General features: G+C 40.9%; 2 protein-coding genes across 13 annotated transcripts in view; one reads left to right on the top strand and one right to left on the bottom strand.

Annotated features, from left to right (window-relative positions):
• Positions 1 to 691: 691 nt before the first annotated feature.
• Positions 692 to 24,743, bottom strand: AP4S1 (adaptor related protein complex 4 subunit sigma 1). 7 transcript variants are annotated; one of them, XM_032690754.1, is made up of 8 exons: positions 24,644 to 24,743; positions 17,714 to 17,851; positions 16,399 to 16,599; positions 14,923 to 15,009; positions 13,724 to 13,792; positions 10,665 to 10,676; positions 4,334 to 4,356; positions 1,472 to 2,539 (listed from the first exon to the last, which is right to left on the bottom strand). In XM_032690754.1, exons 3-8 carry the CDS (start codon positions 16,534 to 16,536, stop codon positions 2,269 to 2,271), a joined length of 600 nt encoding a protein of 199 aa, XP_032546645.1. In that variant the 5' UTR covers positions 16,537 to 16,599; positions 17,714 to 17,851; positions 24,644 to 24,743; the 3' UTR covers positions 1,472 to 2,268. The 7 variants fall into 7 exon arrangements, with proteins under 7 accessions (XP_032546648.1, XP_032546649.1, XP_032546645.1 ...); XM_032690756.1 differs by lacking the exon at positions 24,644 to 24,743 and adding an exon at positions 24,433 to 24,450; XM_032690752.1 differs by lacking the exon at positions 24,644 to 24,743 and adding an exon at positions 23,678 to 23,770.
• Positions 23,786 to 26,275, top strand: part of STRN3 (striatin 3) — a 62,101-nt gene continuing 59,611 nt past the window's right edge. For all 6 annotated transcript variants that reach the window (XM_032690746.1, XM_032690747.1, XM_032690751.1 and 3 more), the window contains exon 1: positions 23,786 to 24,295. In XM_032690746.1, coding sequence (XP_032546637.1) covers positions 23,969 to 24,295 — 327 coding nt within the window. In that variant the 5' untranslated portion in view covers positions 23,786 to 23,968. The remainder of the gene's footprint in view (positions 24,296 to 26,275) is intronic.

The following is a 26,275-nucleotide window of genomic DNA, read 5'->3' as shown; positions in this document are numbered from 1 at the left end:
ATTCATAGGACTTTACAGTATTGGTTTTTAGATTTTCCCCAATGCAGAATTGGAGGGGAATCTCCTTCCTGCCCACTCCTGTGCCTATTGTGTTTCAGTAAAAACACCTGTACACAGGTTTATAGAGCTATCTGCTCCAGACCCAATGTCATCTTGTTTTGCTGAATGTGTTATTGTGTTAAAGCCATGTGGTGGACTATTCTCACAACACTCTTTGCTCCTTAGACCCTGGTTTCTGGGTGCAGTTTTTATGTGACCAGTATGTGCTTTCATACGTACAGCTCACACAGAATATGCTCATTCAGTATCGAGTTATGCCTAGGGTTGGGGTGAAGGTTATGAAGAAGGAGCCAGATAACTTAATTGTAGAAGGGTAAGTGGAAGTAAGCTCGCATTGCTGACTCTTCCATGACTTACAGTGTAGCATGCAGGTGTGGCTCAGCACGCTGTATGCCTGTGAATGCAAGTCAGTGTAGCTATGGCCTCCTGCTCAAGAAGGGACATTTGATTTGGTACCTACCTGGTACTGAGAAACTTGCATATCTTATTACTCATCTTTTGTAAAAGTTTTAATCTTGATGCATGGATAGCACATACAAGAGAAAAAAAATACACTGGTGTGCCAAAATGAAAAAGATTCTGTGTAATTTATGAAGCCAACATGATAAAAGATCATTAAACGTCTGATTTTAATTATCTTTTATTAATGTTATAATATTTAAGTGCTAAATACTTCTAGTTACAACTTACACGATATGCAGGAATACTAAATACCTCTGTACTTTTCTTTTGTATCCATGACTTGCATGGCAAAGGGAAGTTAACCAGCTTTTTGATGAAGGATGAATCTGGTTTAAAAGTGGTCATAGAAGTTACAGAACTGAAAATAAATCAAGTTGATGCTTAAGGGAAGGACTGAAACTCAGAATTTATATTTCTGTATTTTCTGTCTTCTAGGTCTGGCACAATGCTATGTAATTCCATGTTATACCTGGTTGGTAAGTTTCCATTTCTTCATCCTCAGTCCATTTTAAAATTGTTGACCATTCTAGGAAGATTTCTGCTGGGTCAGTAGAACTACATCCAAATGCATCTACATGTTTAGCTGCATCTTTCCCATTAGGTACACAGATTACAGGAGAAATGGAAAATATTTTCCAACTAATTTGAGTATTGCATGAGTCAGTCTTGCAGCATCAGAAAATTGCTGTCAGTACATTCTTGATGTTTTTGCCATCTTTTGTAGAATGCTTTAGTCAGTCTTGCATCTTCCTATCTTGCATCTTCCTAGCTTTCCGCCACTTTGTCAAGCACAAACAGAGGGGCGAGAATTCTGTTCCGGTTTGTTTCCACAATGCAACCATTTAGCACCATTTCATCCAAAATTATGTGCACTCTGTCCAAATTGAACATGATCTAGGAACATTTCAAGTTAAGTATATTTTGAACAACATGAAGATAATTCAGAAAAAATCTTAGGCACCTAAATCTTTAACCAAAATTTACAAAGATAGGTGTTTCTTAACTTATTCTAGTTTATTTGACTGTTTATTTTAATAGAGCTAGGGAAACAGTTCAAGGGACACTTTTTTTCTGATCACAGGGCAGTCAGAAGTTTGTAGTAGAAAAGCTGAAGCCCCAGCAATATCCTCTCCTGGAATACAGTAGTAGTACTAGTGCACAGTAGTAAAAGCAAACTAAACTTAGATATAGGTGGTTAATTTTACTGTCTGTCTGAGTACCATGTATTGTTTGGATATAAAATGTTATTCATGGATAACAGCCTTGAATGTGAAGATGCAAATATTCTGCATTCTTCCTAGAAAAGCAGTTGCCAAATTCTTAAAAATTGGATTCTGAAATTTTCCTTACCCTAAGTTACTTAATAGTATTTGATCTGCTTGGAAATAGCTTAAGAGGAATATGCTGATATGTAAAGTTGAGTCACTGATCTAACAATAAATCTCATAAAGAAGAGCAAAAGTAAATAAATGGTTCATATTTTAAATACTTTCTAAAATATATTTATAATCTCTCATATTCAGCTGTAAGAAAATAATCTGAAGCAATATGTATTTGTTCAGTTTGCTTCAGTACATCACAGTTGTGATATATGAAATTTGCCCATAATCATGTCTGTCTTTACTTAACATTATCTAACAGCATCTGTCTCAAACCCCCGATGACAGGCCCCACTCGGGTATTAAGTGGTGGGCATTCGTGATACATGACTGCATTCATGCAGACACGAGTGTTGGGTGCATCCACTTAACAACTGCAAAGGGTTGCGTAGTGAAAAAGGACTCGTATGTTGCCATTTATCACCAGAACCCGAAATGGAAACGGGCACAGCAAACCAGCCTGCTGGGTGCATCTGTTGTGCCTCACTGACATACACGTACACAGAGGCATGAATAACCCTTCGTCTGCCTTGCTTGCCACCTGTTGCTGCTTTTTAAATGTGTTCTTCACTGTGCTCAGCAGAACCACTTTGCCTTCATTTTGTGCCTTCCAATTCTTGGATGTGTCTGGAGGACTACTGCAGTGGAGCCAGCAAGACACTGTACAGTAACTTCTAAATGCATCTCTCAACACTTCTTGCCCAACTTTGATATGAGTCTCTTGAGTTCCTTCTCTGCTCATCATGCTATTTTTGACACTATGGATTGAACACAGGAAGATAGCCTGGTGTTGCTCTAGTCCTTGTATTTATATTAGTGGACTTCCCTGCTACTCACTGGAGCTGCAAGAGCCAGGTTTTTGAAGGCATCAACATTTTCCTCTGCCCAGTGTGATAAAATTGTCTAATTTTTTGAATATGACTCAGGCATTGAAGAGGATCTAGTGGATCTGACTTCAGCAGTCAGCTGTACTGCCCTACCAAAGAGGAGGAACAGTGGGAGTATTGTGAACTGTGTATGACAACAGCTGAGGAGCCACATATTTGTATATATTTGTTCCTCCTAGGTGGTAAGCGCAAGTGGTGGGGGTTTAAGACAACATCTTAAACCACTGGAGCTGCAGTGGCATAAGCTCATGCGAGGGAACAGTCTTGGGCTGAAGTCAAGAAATGGATTTGTTAGGTAACATTGAACATCTCTATGCCTTGTTTTTTTAGCACCTGGCTTTGAGAAGGGAATTCCTTAAGCTGAGTTAGGTGCCTTATTTTCCTCACAATGAGTGGTGACTGCCAGACCCATCAAACAAGGTACAGGTTCTGGAGAACCAGGGCTGAACCCTGTACTTGAGATTGCAGAAAGGGAGTTTTCCATGATCCTTTCTCTTGGATGCAGAAACTCAAGTCATTACATCAGGTGATGATGACTGGCTTGATCTCTTTTTAAATGTCAGTAGAGATACTGCCTGCCTGAAACCTACAGAGGACAGAGGCTGAGTCTGTCCTCAGCCTGGGGAATTCCAAACCCACCTCTCTCTGTGTGCATGCTTAGCTGAGTTGGTAGCAGCTGCACCAGCTTCCCTATGCTTAAGGTTCTCCTGCTGTCTGTAAAAGTTCATAAGTATGACAGTCTGGCCTGGCAATGAGAGAAGCTGAAGATTTTGTTCCTGTCTTGGTGATTGTTTCTGCTGCATGCACTTAAAGCAAGAAGAGGGGCACAGAGTATCTCAGCCGTGTGTGTGACCACCCTTCTAAGAGCTGAAAAGGAGAATTTGAACCTGTTCAGGGAGAATGGTCAAACTGATGAGACCACAGCTAGTGGGCTGTCACCTTCCTCTGCCATTTCAAATTGCCAGGAATGCTCTGAACTCGGTGCTACCGTGTATTTGTGCAGAAGAGGAAGCAATTGTACTGCTGCTTCAGCAGAAGTGTTCTACTTGACCAAGTGCACAGCATGTGTGGGTATGTGCAAGAGCAGGATTCAGGCCCACAAATAGCTTTTCTACTAGTTACCGTTACGTGACAAAATATAGTTGTCAACAGGATCTTGAGTATGCCCGTGGTTCATCAGATAGCTTCTAAGTTGCTGACCTAACCTTAACCACCTAATTTAATTCTAAGTTGTATTTTAAATACCAGGCTTCTTCCTGAGCCTGACCATAGGCCTAAATTCCTTCTAAAAATCAGACTCGTGCTGTCAGTACTGAGGAACAGTGCTATCCTTACAACTGTCACTGTTTCTGTGGTGCCAGAGGCAAAGGTGGTAGCTTTACTTTGCTTGGCAGATTAAAGACTGAAGATAAACTTCTTGCTGTTATATACTTTTTAAGTAAATTAGCCTTTACAGAAGTATTTTAATCTGAGAAGTTACGATTTCCTTATTCCAGTAATGTGAGAATTTTTAGGAAGACAGCTGTTCTGCTGCTTTGTGTTCACCTCTGGCACTGCTCTGCATTGGGCTAGAGGATCTGTTAAGGAAGTTAGACAACATTCCATTCATGTTTCAACAAGTGATAAAGCCAACTCCTCCTGGCTTTTAATTTTTACACTCTGCCAGATTCACAGTGCCCCAGTTCCCATGGCAGAGTCCAGACCTTCCTCTTCCTTTGACAGTTCCAAGGATCTAAAAACCAGATGAGTGGACCAACCAGGATCAATGATGAGGCAGCAACCTGCCACTCCCATCTTATTTTTCTGCATCATCTTGTCTAAGAAAACATTTAAATCACACTTAGCACTGCTTTTTCTCCTGATGTATTTCTGGAAGAGCCAATACTATGTCAAAGGAAAACACACCAGTAAGAATCTTGCAGCTGTTCCACTCAAACCCAATGTGGTTTAGTAGATGTCAGTTCAGGGCCATTCCAGGTTATTTCCAGACGGGGCTATTCCACTGCAGAAAAGTGGTATGATTTCTTTCCCTCTGTGATCTGGTCAGCTCACAGTCATCATTCCAGAACCAGTAACTTCATCTGCAGTTTGAATGGAGATACTAATACCATTCTGGAATGATCTATCAACTTGATTTTGGAAGGTCCCAAAGCATTCTTCACCCTCTACCCTCAGCCTAACATCCCAGCTTCCTTCCTCAGTTCTCTTCCAACCTCCCTTCATCACGCTGTTCTTGGCAAACTGTTGGATTGTACAGGGAGAAACCTTGGCTCTTTCCTGCTTCCTGTAAGTTTCACCTATGCTCTATGGTTACATCTTGCCATACGCACACAACTCAGCCATTCACATCTGAATGCTCTGCTCAGGGAGAGAGAGATACAGATCTCTGATCTTCAGTAAAGCTTGTCCTTCCCCCCTGTCACTTGTTTGGCAAGTGACCCCAAATTTCAGGGTTTAAAGCCCTGAAGTCATAGATCCACACCCAGCTGAAGAGCAGCAAAGCAAACCAGTTTCAGCAGCTGGCAAGGGGAAAAAGCTGTATTCAGTGTGTGCACTGCCGTGTGCTCCAGCCAGAGCTGTCATTTAAGGTCCTGCTTCCAGTAAGAATCCTGGCTACCCACAAAAGAGGATTAAGGGACTTTCACTAGATCCATGCAGAGGCTAACAGGAGTTTTTAAACAAGTATGTAGAAGAAAACACGTGTTAATCCCTGCCTGTCAGCCTGGGCAAAGGTGAGCCCTCCCCGGCTCTGTCTTACGGATTTCTGGCAATGCTGCCGTGGCTGTGTAACAAGCAGCGGAAGTAAATGGTATCTACACAACTGGCATTTTACATGTAATGCTCGCTTTTGGCAACTTTAAGAACTGCCCTTCTTAAAGACATTAATGGTACTTTCTACTATCACAAAGAGTTTTTATGACACATACGTACTAAGAGGAAGTAAATGTGACACAAGTATTTTGTTTCCTTCCCCAAAATATTATATAGACAGTTGAGCAGGGGAGAGGGGAAGGAAAGGAAGAAAGGAAAAAAAGCACATTTAGGACTTGGATGTGATAAATAACTTCTTCATATAGAGGCATTTTAAGAGCTCTCAGGATTTTCCAGGCAAGTAATTAAGGGTGTGCCCAGGCTTAACAGATGATGAAGCGCAGCCAACACCTTGTGATCATGGAACACACCCAGGAGCACAAACAAAGGCTTTGTAGATTACAGCACAGGTATGTATGGGGCAGATGGTTTGCTACTGAATATACAGCACTACAAAACCTTGATTTCTATCCTGGACACTCATGTTCAATGAGCAATTAGTTGGAGTTGCTTCTTTATTTAATCTAGAGTCACATATTCTGATTTAACTTTGCTAACCTTCACTTTCAGTGACTTTTAGCCTATTTAATGGGAGGCACATTAAACACACTGAAACCAATGAAATACTTTCTGTTTCTTCCTCAAATGGCTAAGCTGATATTAAATAGGTGACAAAAGTGCCTTCAAGTTCTGTGAAATTCTAGAACAACTAAGCTAATTTTAAACTAATCCTTATAAGTTTCCATTTCATCCAATTATGTTACAGAGAATAGCCACTATCACTTTTAAAATAAACTTCCTGTGGATCTGTACAAACTGCATAGCATCCTTATAAATTCTCAGAATAAATTCATCACTGAATTTTCTCACTCCTTAAATACACTGTATTCTCAGTGTTATTCCGCAGGGGACTGAAGAATAAAATTGATTCACATGAAAGCATTCCCTATACCAAAGTTTCTTATCTATCCTAGGAGGAGCACCAGCAGCTAGTTGCAGTGGAATGTAATGGCTTTTTTGGATCAAGACAACATTCCTCAAATGCTTTATCCTAGAGCACCCTCCCCCCCCTTCTCACCAGGGGAACATAAGTATCTGTTTCTTCTGTAAGTTAATAATGTGACTCCAAGTAAACTTTGCTTCACCAGTTCAAGCAATAGAAAACTCACCTTTTGTAATTTTAAAAATTGTCATACTACTAGCATTTTGTTCTCTATAAAGCTGCTGTGGTAACACGTTCATTTTTATAGTCTCTTTTGTCATCATCATAGCAAGAACGTAGTTCCTACACCATCCAAGCTGGAGTTTTAGAGCTACAAAAAAACCCACCCACTTATTTTATACACAAAGTGAGGCTTATCCAGTGCTATTAACACATTAAGACACAACACCCCTAGGACAGTTTCAGTACTTGTTCACTCACCTGGCCCAACAACACTACTTATCGATATTTTAAAACCAATTTGAACAACTTTAGAAATGTTATGCTATTCCAGCATAGGTACTCTTAAGTGTGCAACTGACTTTCAAAATGAAAGTGAACATCATATAATGGCTAAGTGGTTTACAAATTCACACGTGAAACCATCTGTAAAAAACTGACTATTCTGAAGTACTTAGCTGGACAGTAGCTAATCAGTGTTCATTTTTGCAGTATACATGAGATAACTTCACAGTTGTTCATGCATTGTTAAGCATTACACATGCCTATGTCATACATATCAATGTGATGTATGAATCCTGTTGGGCAGGATTCAGATTGGACCCAGTCCCTGCCTTATGCTCAAGGCATCCTTCCTGACAGCTGACTCCAGACTCAGGCCATGACACAACCTACGCTGCGGGTGCCCTGGGTGAATTCAGGGGCGTGGATGTAAATGAAAGCTGTAGTCCTGCCTCAGCTGGAGCTGCGTTGCCAGGAATAGTGGGGTAATGCCCTATGTCTGGGAAGATGAAAGAATCAGTGCATGTGCTGCAGGCTTCGTATGGGCTCCAGGGACATCTCAAAATTGTGTGATGGTCTCAGTCTTTAGATTTGATTTCATGTAATTTCCTACTATTTTTTTCATGTTAATAAACACTACTGGCTCTATAGAATAGCCACTATCACTTTTAAAATAAACTTCCGATGGATCTGTACACAAAAATAATAGCACAGAGTCAGGAAATTGTGATAGTCTCCTGCCGGATAGTCTGTAAACAAAGATTTTGTAAATGCTACTTGGCTTTCACTGTTGCAGATGTTCAGACACAGTACTTTCTCCATCAGATATTTTGTATCCAAGCTAACTGTACTGAATATAGGAGTTCGTGTGAGACCATTGGCAAAGGCAATGGTTTAATCCCAGGTGGGGATATTACCTTATATGTTATGAAAGGCTGATTGATGAATTATTGCTTGCACTGCAGTAACAGCTAAGACACTTGCCCAGACTCTGTATTGATTTTCTGGGTCTGCTATTCAAGCTGTTGTCAAAAATAAATACAGTCCTGAACAACCCACTTCTTCACAGTTACACCTCAGCTTTACATTTAATACTGAGGGCATCTCACTTCATTTCAACTATTTTAGGTATCCTTTCAACTTATGAAAAGCTCTTCTTCCTAAATGGGAAAATTACTTTGTACCTATAGAGAAGTAAAATGTTTCATTTTAAAATTGTTCCTGAAATGTGTATCATAGAAAAGTGCATCTCTAAATGGTAAAATTACATACATCATTCATATGTCATCCATATGAAGGAGAGAAATATCAGATATGAGATTTTCCAGTATTTTTTCCACTGTGATCAAGTAAGTTACTAATGCACACTCCTTTTTTCCAAATATTTATATTTACACCATCGTGCAGATGAGACCCTTAGATAAATTTCTATGGGAATCATTCACACCTCGTATTGCACCCATTGCAAACATTAGTGTTGGCATATAAGCAACAACTTCTCCAAAAAGTGCAGACTAAGGACAGGATGCCATCCAGAGGGACCTGGACAAGCTGAAGAAGTGGGCCCCACATGGAGTACAGTGTACAGTTCTGGGGTTCCCAGCACAGAAAGGATGTAGACCTGTTGGAGCAAGCCTAGAGCAGGGCCACCAAGATGATCAGAGGGATGGAGCACCTCTCCCTGTGAGGAAAGGCTGAGAGAATTGGGATTGTTCAGCCTGGAAAAGAGATGGTTTAGGGAGTGACCTAACTGGGACCTTCCAGCACCTGAAGGGAACATACAAGAAAGATGGAGAGGAACTTTTTAGAAGAGCATGTGGTGATAGGACAAGGGGGAATGGCTTCTAACCCTAGGCTTGGGTTAGATATTATGAAGAAATTCTTTACTGTGAGAGTGGTGAGGCACTGGCACAGGTTGTCCAGACAAGCTGTGGATGCCCCATCACTGGGAGGGTTCAAGGCAAGGTTGGATGGGGCTCTGAGCAACCTGGTCTAGTGAAAGGTGTTCCTTCCCATGGCAAGGGGGTTGGAACTACATGATCTTGAAGGTCTCTTCCAACCCAAACCATCCTATAATTCCATGATATTCAGCAGCCAATTGAACGGGCTGCTGATGGTGGCTCTAAGCATAGAACTACGGGAAATTCTTCTTGGTAGGAAATCAATGACCAGAGGCAAACAGAATTTAGAATCATCAGTACACCAAACAACCTAAGATAATTAGACACTTGCAGACTTAAATACACCATATGGAAACACAGGGGATTCTTTTTATGTGTAATTACTGAATAGGTCAGATTAGTCTCTGATTCAGCAAAGCTCATATACAAGTACACATAGTTCTAAATCCTAAACTATAATATCTGAATACAAAAAATGTAGTTTTACAGTCACTCAAAGACCTTAAGAGTCCCTTCATGCTGAAATGTCATTATTGCTCTTTTATAATATCAGTGAATTTAAGTTTTTTATTCTAATACCACAGCATTTTGTAAATTTCAGGAAGGAAATACAGACAGTATATATATATCTATATATAAGGTCAGTAAATGAGACAGTTCCAACAAGTAGCAAGCATTAAAATATTCACAAAAGTGAAATTAATTATTTCCTGTTGGTTTGGTTTTTTCTTTGTTAGTAAAGAAGGAAGAATAATTCCAAGAAAAATGACAGAATTTTCCCATGTTCTTCATAAGTTGTAATTCTTAAATAAAATAAATAAATGAAATTACGTGACAGTACTTCATTCCAGGATGGCAGCTGTATTTCAGGTGTATAATCGAAACTCTTTGTACCAGATCTGCATTTAACCAACAACAAACATAAGTGTAAGAATTGCTAGAGTAGAGTGAGCAGGCACTGGGATTGGAAGAACTGAGAATGAAGACTGTTTGTGATACATTCTCCTGGTTTAATTTTCTTCCAATCCAGTATTGTGTTTTATTTACTTGATATTTGTGTTTAATTGTTCAAAACTGTATTTTAGTATTTGTTTGTATTTGGGTTTAGTTTTAAATCATATTTTAATTAATCATACACATGAAAATACAGCTTTGTAAGTGGAGGGGTGGAAAAAGAAAACAGTAACTGTGGCAATGCCTAGTTTCCTAAATTTCCTCCTCTCAGGTCTTTCTCTGTTCATAGATACAGAAAGTAAAACTCAACTCTTGCTTCCATGAAGCAAAATCAAAGTGCAAACATAATCTTACAATGATGCTACTGCTATTTGGCTCAAGACACAGCTGTAACATTCAGTTATTATTGCAGGCATTTCAATATCTATTTTAGTGTAAACTTAAAGAAAAAAGTGAAACCCTGAAGTAATAATTAGTTAAGCCTGAAAGTTCCCCTATGAATATGACTTTTCATGTACTTAGTTCTCCCTGTCTTACTTTAAATGGAACCAGGCTTATCTTAATGATAGAGGATTTAAATAGGTGACATTGTGAACATCAATCATGCTTTCAGAAGGGTGCCAAAATGGTGCTACTTACTCTAAGTGCAAAATTGGTTAAACCTCTGCATTGTCTTGATTGACAGTCAGTGCTATGAAGACAGTATGAACTGGATCATACACCAAAAAGAGACAGACAAACGGATTTCTGATACTGAAAAGGATACATCTAATTCACTCTGCAAGGGAAAGAGATAGACAGTCATTAGTTACAGTTGGATCTCTCATCTCAGATTAAATGATCTCTCATCTTGTAATCATTAAACATTACATATCCATTTAAAGGATAAAGAAAGTCTTCAAAATAACTATAGAAAATTTTAGGGCGATTCAGATTTCTGGTCTGGACTGGACAATTACATGCTCTTTCCTGCAACACTGCTTTGCCTTACATATGTTACCTGCCTGTGTAATCAAAGCTAATGTTTTACTTAGAAGAAACCACTGAGGTCACCCACAAGTAACAATTTGAATATATGCAGTGCCATCTGAGTGCGTGGGTGGAAAACTAGCAGCTCTAATCATGGCAGCTCTTGCCCTATATTCTGACTCCTCTTTCTGCAAAACCCAGGATGTTAATGCCAAGTTCACACAGTTAAAAATGTTGCTGCAGATCATTTCAACAGCAAAATCTAGACATTGTATATACCCATAGCTGGGGTAGTAGTGGCTACATATATTAGGAAAGGGAAGGCAACTCCAAGCTTTGGACAGTTAGCACTAAGTATTCTCCAGCCCCAGCAACACAGTTCTTCATAGTCATCATTTCCCTTCTGTTTTTGCCCTGGATTTACCCCAAGTAGTATTACTCATTTAACCAAAATGTCTGAGTTAGAAGCCCTTGTGGTCTCTCTGCAGTCCCCAGAAGAGATGCAGATCTTCAACAGTCGGCACGCTTGAGGCATGACTCACTTTCTCGAGATACTCATAGGTCTCCACGGCCAGTAATGGGAGCTTAGGATGACCAAACTGCTAACTTAGGTGCCTCAGTTAAATGTCTAAACTTAGAAACAATTAATCACAACCTTAGCAGTTAATATTTTGCACAGTTGGGTGGAGGTTCCCCACTCTCTGCTAAAAGAGGGAACCTTTATCTGCTACCAAGGGAATTTAGTTTGCTAACGTGGTTTTCATTCATGGTCTAACCCTGGTTTTAAAGCAGAGTAATACTGGTAAAGTTCTACTGGTAAAATTGATATTACTTCTGTGGTCTAAAGATGCTCTAAACTGGACTAGTTCTAGTCTACAGGCCTCTGCTGCATGACTGTGCCATTGTATTTTAAAAGCCTGATCAGTTTAAGTTTCCTGAGCATTAAAACACAATTGAAGACACTGGAATTCTGAACAATATGCAGAGCTTTCTGTGGGTAGCCATATAAAAGTGAAGGGGACTCAGAATTACATCTCACAAACAAATCTGAAAGCTTTCCCCCTAATTCCATTAATGTTTGTTCTCATATCTGAATTCAAGCTCTTTAAAATCCATTAGATAAAAATAGAGTATGTGAGAATGTTTAAAGCTCACAAGCCTAAAAATAATAGATGACAAAATGTCCTTCTAGAGCAGGACAGATGTTCGTTCCTTTCCCAGAGCTCTGTCCCTGTTGTCACCATCATAATTTGGGATTCTGCTAAAATTCTGCAAATCCTAAATTAATCCATAATAGTACAGATTTATACTTTCTTGCTCTGTGGTTACTGCCAGTAACCCCAGCTAGAATTATAGCCCTCATCTTCAGTGCTCTGCCATTTATCATGTTATATGCTACTAAAAATAGAACCACTGAATGGCATGAGATTTCTTTAACCAGTCCCCTTTTAGGTTCCTCTAGTCTCAAACATGAAATGCTACAGAAATTATAAAAAACCCCTGTGGTATGATGAACTAGCAAATTTCTAACAACTATCAGTGGTTGGGTTATATGTGTGGTCAAGGAATTATATATACTACATTTCTATGTATAATAACTACATCTATTTTCGTTCTGCTTTAATTGAAGAAAATAAAACTTGAGAAGTGGTTGGCAACTATTAGCTCAATTAGATAAATAAGATGTGACTAAATTTTTTGTGCATTCCTGTGCTGAGAGGATCAAATTCCATTCCTGGTTATCACTGCTTAGGTTGGGACTGCAATCAGCAATTTTAAGAGAGAAATTCTGAACTCAGTGCAGTCAGAAAGTGATACACTTAGTACCAGTTTCAGTGGGGGTGCGGCATCAGTTGACATAACAGCCTAAAACATTTCCCAGGCATCTAAATCATGAAGGGTGCAGATGACTTTTTCAAGCATGTCCTTGAATTCACAGAGGGACCTCTGCCATGCCCACTGTGGTACCAGGACTAGGAAACCAGTTACAGACCCTGCATACTGATCTCTTGATTGTACAGTCACCAATGTAATACCCTCAAGTACGTGGACTACAGAGGAAACTACGCAGTCCTGTTTTCTGAGAGGGATATCCAAGACATTTCAGAATAGGTTAATTGAAATTTTTTTGTAATAAGGCTATTAAAAGCCGTATATTAAATAGCACATGTTCTAACCAGGATTATAATGCTGTATTTTGAAACTTTGTAAAAACGAGCAAGCAAACAAATCTCCCACCAAAAGGAATGGTGTCATTTTAACTGGAGCCATGTCTGATGTTAAATCCTTAACAAAATTACTATCTCTATAATAGCTGTTTCATCAGATATCTACTGTTGCATGACAACAATATGGAGACTACAAGTACAGACTGGTTTTTGGGTTTCTTTTGCTCCATCCCTCTGATCTTGTTCAGTGAGATCAGTTCCCTGCTTAATGTTTACACCATCTTAATCATGAATGAAGTTCATTTGGGGAATGTAATGCTAAGAACTGCATAAAAGAACTGCAAAGAAAAACCTCTTTATTTCTTTAAAGCATATAAAATGCCCATGGCTAAAATAAGAGTACATGACCCAAAGAAACTTTATAGCACATACAAACATGCTTTTCTAACAGAAGTATTTCTGGTGTTCCTTGTCTGATGATTTATAACCTATGTATACTTTTACTTCTCTGAAAAATCAATTCATCCTGCTTTCACCCCCCCTCCTGTGATAATATTTATACTAAAGTATTCAAAATTCTAAATGAATGTTAAATAATTATTTTCTTCTTTGATTTATTCCCTGAAATGACACATTCACTAAAGCTTTGAAAGAGAAAAAATGTTTCAGAATAGATTCAGTGTCTCACCACTCTGCTGAAGTATTTGTCCAAAACTTCCACAAAATTATGAATTAGTTCATATACAGCCATCTCATTCTGAAATTAAAAACAACTGAATGTTAAATGAATATCTAGAAAATGTAATAGCATTCTTTGTGTTAATTCAGTTTCTGGTGAATGAAAAGCAACTCGATAACATAAGACAACCTACACTAAAGTGCAGAAGCTCAGGCCACCACAGCAGGAGGCAGTGTCGTTACCCAGCAGAGGTGCCAAGAGCTGGGCAGTGCTTGGGGCAGAAGTTTCAGGCCGGCCACACAAGGAAGCACTGCAGTACCCAGTGGGTCTGTCTCTCCCAGGATGCTGCTGTTCCACTGCATCCTTTGTTCCACCATCGCCCAGGTCAGATATATGGACAGATACACCTAACTAGGTTATGCTGAAGTCGCACCAGTCAGCTGTAGCACAGAGCTAGGCTATGCTGGGCGATTTCTGCAGCAAAGCCAAATTAATTTGCCCCAAATTGCATGCCATTATAACCCTGACTTGAAGACACTGTGGTAATCAGTGCTACCTTCCACACTACCCTGTTAAGGTCTCTAGTAGTAAGCTTTGAATTAATTTCTGAGAACCAGGAATCAATGTAAACACTCAAGCCTCACAGGCACAACCTGAACAAATGAAATAACACTACTTGTCAACTTTCAGATATCTTTCTTTTTTTCCCTTTTAAAAAAAGAAAATAAATTGGCATCTTTCTAGCTGAACAGTATGGGAATTTGTTCTTTGGCCAAGGAGGTTAAAAACAGTGGAGAATCACCACAGATGAGACAAGTGATTTGGCTGTAATGCTAACAATTGTTGAGAAACTCCACCCCACATAAATTTGTGTTTAATCAAACATAAATTTGGAAAACAGAATCAATACAAGGCTCAGGAAGACTACCTCATGATAATAGTTAAGTCTGCTGCTAAAGACTGAAGTCAAATATACTTCCTTTGCTTTTATACCTCTTTATTTAACAGAAATAAAAATGTGGGAGCATTTTTGTTTGTTTGGAGGGGTTTTTTTGTTGTTGTTTGTTTTTTTGTTTTTGTTTTTTTCACAATGACTCCTTGAAATTCTCTAATTGCTATTGAAAAATTCTGTAGTGGAAGAAGACTTGAGCTCTTGCCTGTGAGAATCACTATAAGCTTTCATTGCAACAGGGTATATAATTTCTTACCTCTGTCTGGTCGATGCCAACAACTACAAAAAGGGCTGCATACTGTCGGTACACCAGCTTAAAGTCCTTATACTCAATGAAAGAGCACTAGGCAGAAGCAAAACAAGTCAACTATAGCAGCTGTCCTTTAAGCATACAACAGCACAAAGCACAGTGTTCAGAGACTAAACTTCCAGGTTTGTAAGACCCACAAAGAACAATGGATTTCCCAAGATCTATCAAACGATTTTGACTTGAAAGAAATTTAGTAGGATAACTATTACACAACACTTTTCATCTACTGGCAGAAAACATGCCACCACTTTTTAAATAGAAAAACTGGAACATACAGAACTGAAGAGACTTGTTATAAGGCACCCAATATCCCCCTAACTTTTCATTTGCAAGCCCTTCCAAAAAGAGCCCTGAAGATAATTTTTCTACTTTAAAAATTATCAAAATTCTAAAGTAAAAATTAAGAACATTAGACTTTCCAGATTCAGGGGGCACTGACATGTGTTTCCCAATAGGACGGGAGCCAGGAGATGGCGCCATTACACGCCGCTTTAGGACGTGCCGCCGCCTTTTCTTTCACTGTCATTTCGCTCGGTCCCCGAAATGGCAGCGGCAGCGCCGTCAGCTCCTGCGCTGGAGCCTGTGGTACGAAATGCCCTTGCAAGAGCAGTATGAGAAGGTTAATTTCTTTAGCCACTGTCAAGTCTGCGGACTAAGGTACTTTATAAGAACTGCTATTTTTTCTGAGGTTTGCTAGAGTGAAGTATGTGAGGACCACTGCACAAGAACACACATAATTAATTAAAAATAAAGAAGCTGACTTCAGAACACAAACCAAAAAACCCCATTCACAGTCCAAGTCACATATTTTTCCTCTAATTCAAGTCAATGTGCAAAAGTTTGGTGCTTTTTAAGTGAGCCATGAAAATCTCAATTTTCATCTAAGAAATTTTACAACTTCTGAGTTTTCTGACTTTCTTGCAGAAAGTGCGAACACTTTTTTTGAATAAAAAAGTCTAATACTGAGGCCTAAAAATTTGTGTTTCCAAATGCTCCTGTGCTTTAGGTAGTGTTTTCATAATTTGGAATCCTCTATCCGAAATTCTTTATTTAAACTTGGAGCTGTCAGTACTCTCCCTACTACACTCTGGCAAAGCAGCAGTAATATCTCTCTATCCATCTCTACATAAATAATAAAAGGATAAAATGAGTTTTTTCTGGACTTCTGAGTTTCTTCAAACAAATGAGAGGAATCTTCACAATAGTGATACACAAAACTCTAAAATCTCTTTAAGCCTCAGAAAAACATATTTATTCAATGCAGAATAACAGTTCAACTGACTAAACCCAAAATCTAGAAACTCAGTCTTTTTCTTCACGGGTACAAAAGAAATAATGACCTGCAATGGAAACTGATAGGTTTTCAGAATTATTGACATGAAAGATGTGAGATGTGGATAAAATAAAAACTGCAAAACTTACCTGATCCTTTGAACGGGAGAGACAGTTTTTGATCACTTCAGCTTCCAGCATTGTCCGTTTATTAATTTCTACATGCTCATAATACCTAGACAGTCTTGTTTGACCTTGCTTGTTAACCATAAGAAAAAATTTTATCATTTCTTTTTTGTTGATTTCAGTGGTAGATTTGAATATTGAGTGCAGGAATCAAGAAAAGTATTTCTGTTGGGGGGAGGGGAAAAAAAACTAGTAATACATAGGAGTAAAGACTTCCTAAAAGCTAGTCAGCCCAGATCTGCATATATTTATGACCGAGTTTATTGCCAAAACACAGAATATTGAAAAAAAATCTCTAACCTTTTGCATGTATCCCATGAGTAAAATTCCATTTTTCCCCCCACACAACTAATCACAAACTATCTAATAAATAACAGCTTTCACATTTTCACGCAAATTAATTTCTCTGTAGGATTTGGGCAATTGGAGGAGTAATCAGTTACTTCTTCATAACCATAAATCTACTCACCATTTTATTCCTGCATCCTAACTGGTTGGAAAACATTACTAGAAATTTACCCAATACCAAACCAGAAGGTTAACAAAGCTCCTAAGAGTAAAGTGGCCTCTGAACACTATTTTTCCCTTGACTTGTATTTAACAATTACATTCATACCATTGTCATATCATATTGAAGGGAGAGACAACAAAGGGAAATGCGTGGGCCACAGCACATGACCATTCTTGCAGAACGAGAGACTCCTAAATATTTGGGTATCTGCACTATCAGCACACATCTTAAACTGGACCAGGAGCCATTGAAATCAGTTTTCTCCTGTCTAATTTCCCACACTGATGCAAAAGGTAAATTCTGCACTTAATGAAAGCTAACTGTGTGTCTTTGATAGCTAAGGAGAAATCTGTTCAAGTTAATTATTTAAAAGAGCTTAATCTCAATCTAAATAAATATTAATCCACACAACATCACTGAAATATAGTTCTAGAATATAAATATACCCCATGCAATGTACAATGAAAAAGGGTATTAAAAAGAGCACAGCACATGTCAGAATCTGCTTGCTAAACAACTGACATCTTTAATGCTTTGAAAAGCATGGAAAAAAGGATAAGCTGCAGATGTAATTTTCCTCATTGTGCTATGGTTTACTCCATATATAAAGAAGTTTAGATTTCCGTATGTAGTTTCAAATGTATTTTTACTAATTTGACTTGATACTGGGAATTCATTTCTTAGTTAAGTGACACATGCTTAGTCCAGGATGAATCCTCAGGACAAGAGAATCTGTTTGAAATCGTGACAGTCTCAGAGCATTCTCACCTCCGCCAGTCTCTTCAGGAACGCACTTTTGTTGAGTCACTCCAACAGAAGACTCATGGATGCTGGTCAGTGCTGCTGCAGTGGTGCACACACCTTGTCCACTGCACCCAGGGCTTCTGAATCAGCACAAGTTGGTCTCTGAGAAAGAATAAACCAGGTAATTAAGACAAAAAAGGGCCCAGATGGAAACGTATAATGGGATCTTCACTGCTGGATGGCAGGTAGGCTGACATTTATGACTTAAATGGGAGAGTACCATCTATACAGTCTTTACTGTGTTTAATATGTGACTCTTTTTTTTTCCGTGTTCTATTTTGTATTGCCTCCTGAAGTTACAGTTGCGATGTCTTTGTATTTTGAAGCATAAAGGTGAAACAGTGAGTTGATGTAGTCATTTTTTAATACAAACCTTCCAAGAACTGAGGATAAGAATGAATGAGTCCTTCCAGCTCTGAGTGAGGCCCTCCACCAAGGGCCAACCTCACAACAGAAGGAATCAGAAGCTTTAAAGCTACTTAAGAAAGGGCTGTGGCATGAAAGAGAAACAATCGAAGAAATGCTGCCCATTGTTTTAATCAAGCTCAGACACAGGAGAACAAAAACTTTGTTCCCAACTGCAAAACATGTCTGTCCATGCTAAACAGATAATGACAGTGACATAGACAGCCTTTCTTTTTCCATCTTAGTTTTACACTTCATCTTTGTGTTTGGCACTGCTGAAGCATGAACAAGGTGTCTGTTTTAAACAAGTTGTTTCCAAACTATTTTAATAATTTAGTCATAAATTGTACCAAGGACCGTAAGTCCTGTTTTCACAAATCAGCAAGCTGCATAAATCCACTCTAGAAGAGTAACATAAGGCTTCATTATCATCATCATCACGGCTGGGCTTCGCAAACGAAGATTTGAGGAGGGCTCTACCCACGTTTGGTGCAAGAGCGCTGGTGGCTAATGAGGCCAATATGAGATAGACAAGTCCGGTTGCAAAAGGCACAGCAGAAAGACTCCTTAGGTGGTATCAACAAGGCACGATTCTTTCTGCATTGTCTTTTCTCCTCAAGAGTGATCCTGCTGCGTTCTCAAAGGAAGCAGCAGCGTTATAGATGGTGTGTCTCCAGACCTCTCGATTGGAGGCCAGAGTAGAACAGTGATGATGATCAATATGGCCAAGGCTGAGATGTTGTTTCAGGGAGTCCTTGTATCTTCTCTTTGGGGCTCCTCTCTTGCGCAACATAAGGCTTAACATGTCTTATATATGTGGATATTCAAGCAGGACTTGAGAACAGGAGGAGAGTAAACTATCCCAGAGCACTGACAGAGATGTAGTACACTTTGAGTTACTGTTAAGCAATATATGACAGAAAAACATACAAAAATCGATACGTATGATTTTATTGGGGGATTGGACCCTAATACTAATTATTCCTTTATTAACCTAATCTTTGTACATGGTTAATCCCTTTCTGATGTTCTGACTATTGTATCTGCATGTATTCCTATGAATGGCCTGGATTGTTTTACATACGAATATACTTTAGACCAGATTATTTTTTTTCTAATCCACACAAATGGCCTTACCCAGAATAGATTAAAAAAAAGATGTTGTAACAGGTAGAACCACAGTAGCACTCAAATGTGTTACGTGCAATTTATGACACAATTATTTTTCATAGGATTGGAATAGGTGATTAACATCTGTAGTAAAGAGGTCCACTAGTATCATGAGTAATTTTTGTATTTTCCCATCAGCCCCAAAGACAGCTTTCAAAATTTTAACCAGAAATTTTGTTCAGATAAATGACAGCACAAGCACACAGTTTTGTGCAGAAACACTGGATTAAATGAACATGTTCAAATAATATTTTTTTAAAAAAATTACAAAAAGCATGCAAGCATAGTTTTGGAATCTGACTTTGAGAATAACGCCAGTGTTAAAAATATTTTAAGAGTTTTTTTTTTTTAATTTCCTTTAGAACTAATTCTGAAGAAAATTGCTTGTAGAAATAAAAACGTTTGCTTGCACATTTAGGCAAAAAAAAAGAAAATTACTGAGTTTTGTTTCTAGCAAACAAAGATTATTTTTTCTCTTTTCATCTTGGCTTTCAGATACAGATAACATTTTGAAGTGAGGTTTGCATATACAGAACCCACAGAATCACAGAATATTCTGAGTTGGAAGGGACCCACAAGGATCGAGTCCAAATCCTAAGTGAATGGCTCATACGGGGATCAAACCCACAACCTTGGTGTTATTAGCACCATATCAACTGAGCTAATCTCAGTTTTATAAGATGTATATAACTTATATAAGATGTAAAGAAACCTGTGAAGTATAATAAACAAACAAAAGCCTATCTGTGTATGTTGATGGGTGGAGAAACTCCCATTCCTTCAAGTTCTATATATTTGAGAAGCTACCTTTTATGATCAATAATCAGTATTCCACTTACAAAGGCAGCTCCATTTCTTCTGATACAACTCTTACGTGCTTTCCTGTGCATTCTCACGCACATGCCTGTGTGTATCAATGCACATACACATGAATTACGATGCTTTTATGAATGCAGAATCCAATGGTTCAAGGGAATTGGTGACAAGATGCAAGCCTTTCATATCTCTGCTATTATTTTGCTCATTTTAGTAATGAAAAGACATTAGTATCTGAAGGCTGTTTGTCAGAACTGAATAGGCTGTCTCATTCCAGGTCACTGGACAACTATCTGCATCACAAATGCGCTTAGGAACCGAAGACTGGAAGAGACTATTGGGATCCTGATGGACTGTCAAGTCCAACTCTCCCCATCACAGTCAACCATGCATTAGAAATTTTATTCAGAATAGCCTATGGTATATGCCTCCTGCATATCCTGCATACCCAATCTACAAAACACCTACCAAACTGTCTCTGAACGAAGACTCCCTAGAAACCAAACCCTCACAAGGTATCATTTGGGGAAGATGTAAAAAGTCTTGAAACTGCAAACTTTCCTTCAAAAGAAATTACCTTCTGGAGTAACTGAGTAGAACCCTTACAAAGTATTTCTTCTGTAAGGGTAATTTGGCATGTGCACAGACGACATACAGCTTAACTACTGTGATTTAAATATGCACTATTACAGTGTGTTAGATCTCACCCTCATTAAAGTATCTCTTGCAGATAAATATCTATGAGAGAAAACTCATATGGTGATTGGCTTGTGTGACTCACACTGCTTCAGGATCTGTTTCCAGAACATGTCAGCTCTGCAGGCTGCATAACCACATAAGACACCTCAAAGTAAGCTGTCCCTGTTTGAGTCACACCCCTAAATGATGTCTTTTCAGATACTGGCTGAGACCTCTCACAGAGACAAAGCTGCAATACCTGTTCTGTGGATAAAAAGATCTTAAGTCTCCAGTGAGGCCAACCCAGCTGATTCCCATGCAGTAATATAAAACATATTTTAAACATATTTTTAATTACTCCTCCAGTATAGACACAAGCACTCAATTTAGTTTGTCAATGATTTTGCCAATATTTATGCATACTCCGATACAAAAATTATAAAAAAAGAAACACAACCTAAGTTTGAGTTGTACTTGAAGTACAGCTGTAATTCAAATTAGTCCTGTCTCTCAAGCTAAAACCACTCCAGTCAATGTCTATAGATTTAGAAGCATTTTACTTATTGCACTCTACGAACAGTTTGCAATATTCTAGAGCTCTCAGCTAGAATGTAAATAAGAGATCAAATCTCAAAAAGAAGAAATGCATGACTACATATTTACAGAACTGCTTACTGTTAGAAAGAACTATATGCAAATAATTTACTGCAGTAACTCTAAACAAGTTGATTTTCTGGATGCAGAGATCTAATGGCACTTAACGTGTGTACTAAATGTAGAATCACAGAATATCCTGAGTTGGAAGGGACGCAAAGAGGTCATCAAGTCCAGCTCCTGGCCCTGCACAGGACCATCCCCAAGAGTCACACCATGTGCCTGAGAGTATCACTGAAATGCTTCTTGAACTCTGTCAGGCTTGGTGCTGTGACCACTTCCCTGGTGAGCCTGTTCCAGTGCCCAACCACCCTCTGGATGAAGAACCTTTTTGTAATATCCAACCTAAACCTCCCCTGACACAACTTCAGGCCATTCCCTCAGGTCCTGTCACTGGTCATCACAGAGAAGAGATCAGTGCCTGCCCCTCCTGTTCCCCTCAGAGGAAGTTGTAGACTACAATGAGGTCTCCCCTCAGTCTCCTCCAGGCTGAACAAGCCAAATGACCTGATATGGTTTCCCCTCCAGGCCCTTCACCAAATGTAGAACAAGTAAAACATTAATGGAACTAAAACATTAATGAAAATCAAAAAATGGCTAAATAGTAGAGGCAAGAGGCAAAAGCAGGTGTAGCACAGGAACAAATATTTGTGATATATATGTTTATTGAGCTTCCTGACTATAAATTTATTGTATAAAACCATGTAGCAAATGAAGACCGCTCCCATAATCAGAACCTTTGGTCTTCCTACTTTTGTTCTGACTGTGGACAAGGCTTTAACAAAAGTCACATGCAACGTTATTTATCAGTAGAAGTAATCTTTGTATTCTAGAGCTTATTACCGTGCATATTCTTCCAAAGATGAAACAAGCATATCTATGTGGGTTTAAAATAAAACACTGTGTTGAACTTCAGGATCAGGGATTTTACAAAAGCAACCTTATTAACCTAGGGAAGTCAAGGGAGGAAGGAAAGAGTAAAAAAAGTTTTCCTTTGCTGTTGAGTTGTCAAAATGCTGGCTGAATATAGTAACGGAATTAAAATGCAGTAACTCCCACATACTCAGGAATGAGGAATGTCCCATACAATTCGAGCTAAACAAAAGGTTACACTAGTTATGAGCTAAGTCGCAATTTTTAAGAATGATTAGGGACTGTCAGTAGACAAAAGAAGTAAGCTAAGGTGGAAGGGAGTTGGATTTAGATTGCCTAATCTATATGGAATCAGGAAGACTGTACAATGACATTTTAGTAGGAAATGATTTAATGGAGAAAAAAGGAAGGACTGGATGAACTAACTGAAACATCAACACACACCTGAGCAGAAATTAGTAAAGAAAGGAAACACCAGCACTGAGACAAGGAGTATTTTTTTTCAGTAATTAACAGAATTCCAGCTCTGTCAAGAATGGGCCATGTTTAGGAAACTATCAATTTTTTTACTTAATGAGCACAGCATGTAAATACTTTGATGAGAGGCAAAACTTAAGGGCTACCTTAACTTACAGTGGGTGGCCTCTGGATCATTTCAAACAGGATGTGTCAATAATTTGTAAATACTGCATTCCAGAATAGGATTGTGCAATTGAGGTAATTTCACAATATCCAAAATACAGCATCAAACACTGCATTGCTATCACTGGCAAAACTGAGCCAGACAAAACAGACCAGTAATTATTTGCAAAACCTTCCTCACGTGGAAAAGACTTTTGAATAGCAAATATGGTGCACTCTTCCTTCCCATCCAGGGTGGAACACATTACACACAACACGACTGAGGTATCATGAAGATGAGCCTCTGGTCATTAACCAGCTTCCAGAAACATACCATAAATTCAACAAATCTATTCTAAAACCACCTCCTTGCAGGGCAAACTCAGCGCACCATTAAACGGCGCTGAGTCTCAAAAACTTAAGTGTTTGACCTAAAGCTGGCTGCGGGCCGCTTTGGGACGTAGGCCCCGGCCCAGCCGCATTCCCGCCGACTCTTCCGAGGCCGTTCGGCACTCCCGAAGCGCGGAGAGAACCGATCCCCGCCGCCGCCTCCCACGGTCACCCGGGGCGGACGGGACCCGCGCGGGGCCGCCAGCCGCGGCACCGACCGACGCGGGGCCGAGCGCAGGCGGGCGAGGCCGCTTCCACAGCGAGAAGATGCTCCCGCTCCCGGCCCTGGGCCCGTCCCCCTCCCCCCGTCCCGGCGCTCACCTCCCTCCGCGCAGGCGCCCCGGCCGCGGGAGGAGGCGGCGGCGGGGCCGGGCCGCGTTTCCCGGCAGGCGCCGCTCGCTCCCCGCCCGGCCGGTGGGAGGAGGGAGGGCCGCGGGGCTGTAATGGCGGCTGGCGGCGGCTCCGCGCTGCGCTGACACCCGCACCCGCTCGGCGCAGCCCCCCCGCCCGGCCCGCCCCCTCCTCCCCGCCCCAGCCAGCGCCGCTCGCCCCCTCCCCGGCCCCTGCTCCCGGCCCCCGCCGCGGGACGAGGAGGAGGGCTCCCTGCAGACAATGGACGAGCACCCTGGAGCCGGAGGAGGCGGTGGGATGGCGGCCGCCCCGAGACCGCAGCAGCCGCCACTGCAGGCGGGTGGGAACATGAACCTGCAGTCGGGTGGGGGCTGCGTGGGGGCCGGAGCCGGCGGCGGCGGAGGAGGAGGGCAACAGCCGCAGCCCCAGGGCCCCGCGGCCCCGGCCGGGCAGGAGGCGGCGGGCCCCGCCGAGCTGTCCCGGCCCCAGCACTACACCATCCCGGGGATCCTGCACTACATCCAGCACGAGTGGGCTCGCTTCGAGATGGAGAGAGCGCACTGGGAAGTGGAGCGGGCCGAGCTCCAGGTACGGGGGGCGCGGGCGGGCTGGGACCGGCCCGGGGGGCTGCGGGGGCCGGGCCGCGCGCGGGATGCGGGGCCAGCGCTGCCTGCGCCGGCCGCGCCCTCAGTGCCGAGCCGGTGGTCGTGGCCTGGGGACGGTACCCGGGCGAGGTCTGGCGGGCGGTGCTGGCGGAGGCCCGGGCCGGGCTTCCTCCCCGGGGCAGCCATTTTGGTTTGTAGCATGGCGCCCGCCCGGCTCCGGAGCGGCCCCGGCCCCGCAGGCCGCTCGCCCGCACCCGCCGTGCGGGGCCCGCAGGGCGGCCCGGGAAGGGAGGCGGGAGCTGTCGCGGCGCGGGGCTGTGACCCTCCTCACCCTTCTCCTCGCCGGTGGGGCGAGCTGCGCTGCGCCTTGACAGCTGCGATGTGCTCCCGCAGCACAATGACTCCGGGGTTCCCCCAGACCCGCGCGGGTCACGAACAGCAAGAGCTACCGGGCCTGCGAGCGAGGGCTGGCGCTTCCCTGGAGCTCAGCGAGCGGCTGCTTTGGAGGGAAAAGAGGGAGTTAGGAAAGGGCAGGAGTGTCTGCCGCCCGAGAAGGGAGAGGACGAGGAAAGGGAGTCCAGGTAAATCACAAGTAAGGGACTTGGCCAGGCACTGTAATTTGAGACAGGTCGAGTGTATGTTCTTGCTTTTCTTCGGACTTGTTTCTTTGGAGATTTCGTATCAGAGAAAAGTGAGGAGTCAATAAGTCTGCAACGTGGTCATTTCAGTATACAGAAAACTACGAACTTATCTCGGGAGCAGAAATCGAATAACTCCTTAAGGTAGAGAGCAAGTGTTGGAGTTGCAGTATGCATCTCTTGCCACTAATGTTTGCTTTTAGCAATAGAAAGGATAATTCTACTAATTACTTTTGTAAGTAAAAATAAAATCATGTGCAGACTTTTATAAGTTTATGAACAGATTACAAAATCTCCTGAATGTGAGATATTGGTATAGGAGTCATTGTCCTTTTATAGGACAGAAATATACATGATAACAATGCTAAAAAATGATAGCAAACTTTATTGCTTCTGAAGAATTTTTCGTGATTTTTTTACTGAGTGAATGTTTACTATCTTGAAGTGACATTCCATCAAATTGCACTCTAATTAGAGTTTTTAATAACCTGCTGCAACAGCAGCCAAAGTTTGCAAGGCATTTACTTTCAGATTTCAGAACCAAGAACTATACCTGAGCCTGAGCAGTTCTTTCAGAGCTTCTTGTCTCTATAATAAGCCTGTAACTCGCACTATTTTTGTTACAACTATAATTAAAAAAGAATTTTAAAAAAACCACCAAGGGAAACAGATGAAGAGGTTTCACTGTTTCCTTCGCTTACTGCTAGTCTTACCATTTTAAACCTTGTGGAATGGCTGGTTTTAAAATCAACGTGGTGGACATTGGTGGGAGTTTTTAGCAGAGGGTAATTGGCTATTTCTCCTGTTTCCTCTGGTGTCTTTGTAATACAGCACTGTGTTTAGAATCAAGTTGCTTAGTGCTATTCATTAGCAAAGAAAACCATCTTGAAATTTTTATGTATGGGCTTGTTACTTCAAAATGAAGTACTATATTCTGTACCCTGTTGTGGAGCTCAGTTCGGAGACTTTGAAAGTTATGTCTGACTGAAAAAGCGCTACTGTGAACTCATGTGGCCTCTAGACTCCCTGATGCACTCTTGCCAAGTCTGCTGCATTTTGTTTGTGGTTGCTGTTTGTCATCCATTACCACATTGTTTCAGGTGCTTATTTCTGGAGGTATGGTACTAGTTCTGACCCTGATTACGTATGTGTTGATTCACATATGTGTGCATAAGCCATGGGACAGAGACAGCATAGTTGCTGCACACTGCGACTCCATGAGGGAGGGATTTTTTATAACTTCGGAATCCCAGGATAGAAGGGAAGGAAGGAATTACCTTTGGATTTTAAATGTCAAATTTACAGTGGTGAAGACTGATACAGGA

This window comes from Chiroxiphia lanceolata, chromosome 6 (genome assembly GCF_009829145.1).
Source record: "Chiroxiphia lanceolata isolate bChiLan1 chromosome 6, bChiLan1.pri, whole genome shotgun sequence".
Classification (NCBI taxonomy): Eukaryota; Metazoa; Chordata; class Aves; order Passeriformes; family Pipridae; genus Chiroxiphia; species Chiroxiphia lanceolata.
Note: the sequence above shows the minus strand (reverse complement) of the source record. Positions and strands in the feature narration are given on the sequence as shown.

Excerpts from the sequence above, each read along its gene's own strand:
- AP4S1 (XM_032690754.1), bottom strand. The coding sequence starts at position 16,536 with ATGATAAAATTTTTTCTTATGGTTAACAAGCAAGGTCAAACAAGACTG. Across the intron at positions 15,010-16,398 it reads TCTCCCGTTCAAAGGATCAG|TGCTCTTTCATTGAGTATAA; the intron begins GTAAGTTTTGCA and ends GCTTCTGCCTAG. Across the intron at positions 13,793-14,922 it reads TTGGCATCGACCAGACAGAG|AATGAGATGGCTGTATATGA; the intron begins GTAAGAAATTAT and ends TTTTAATTTCAG.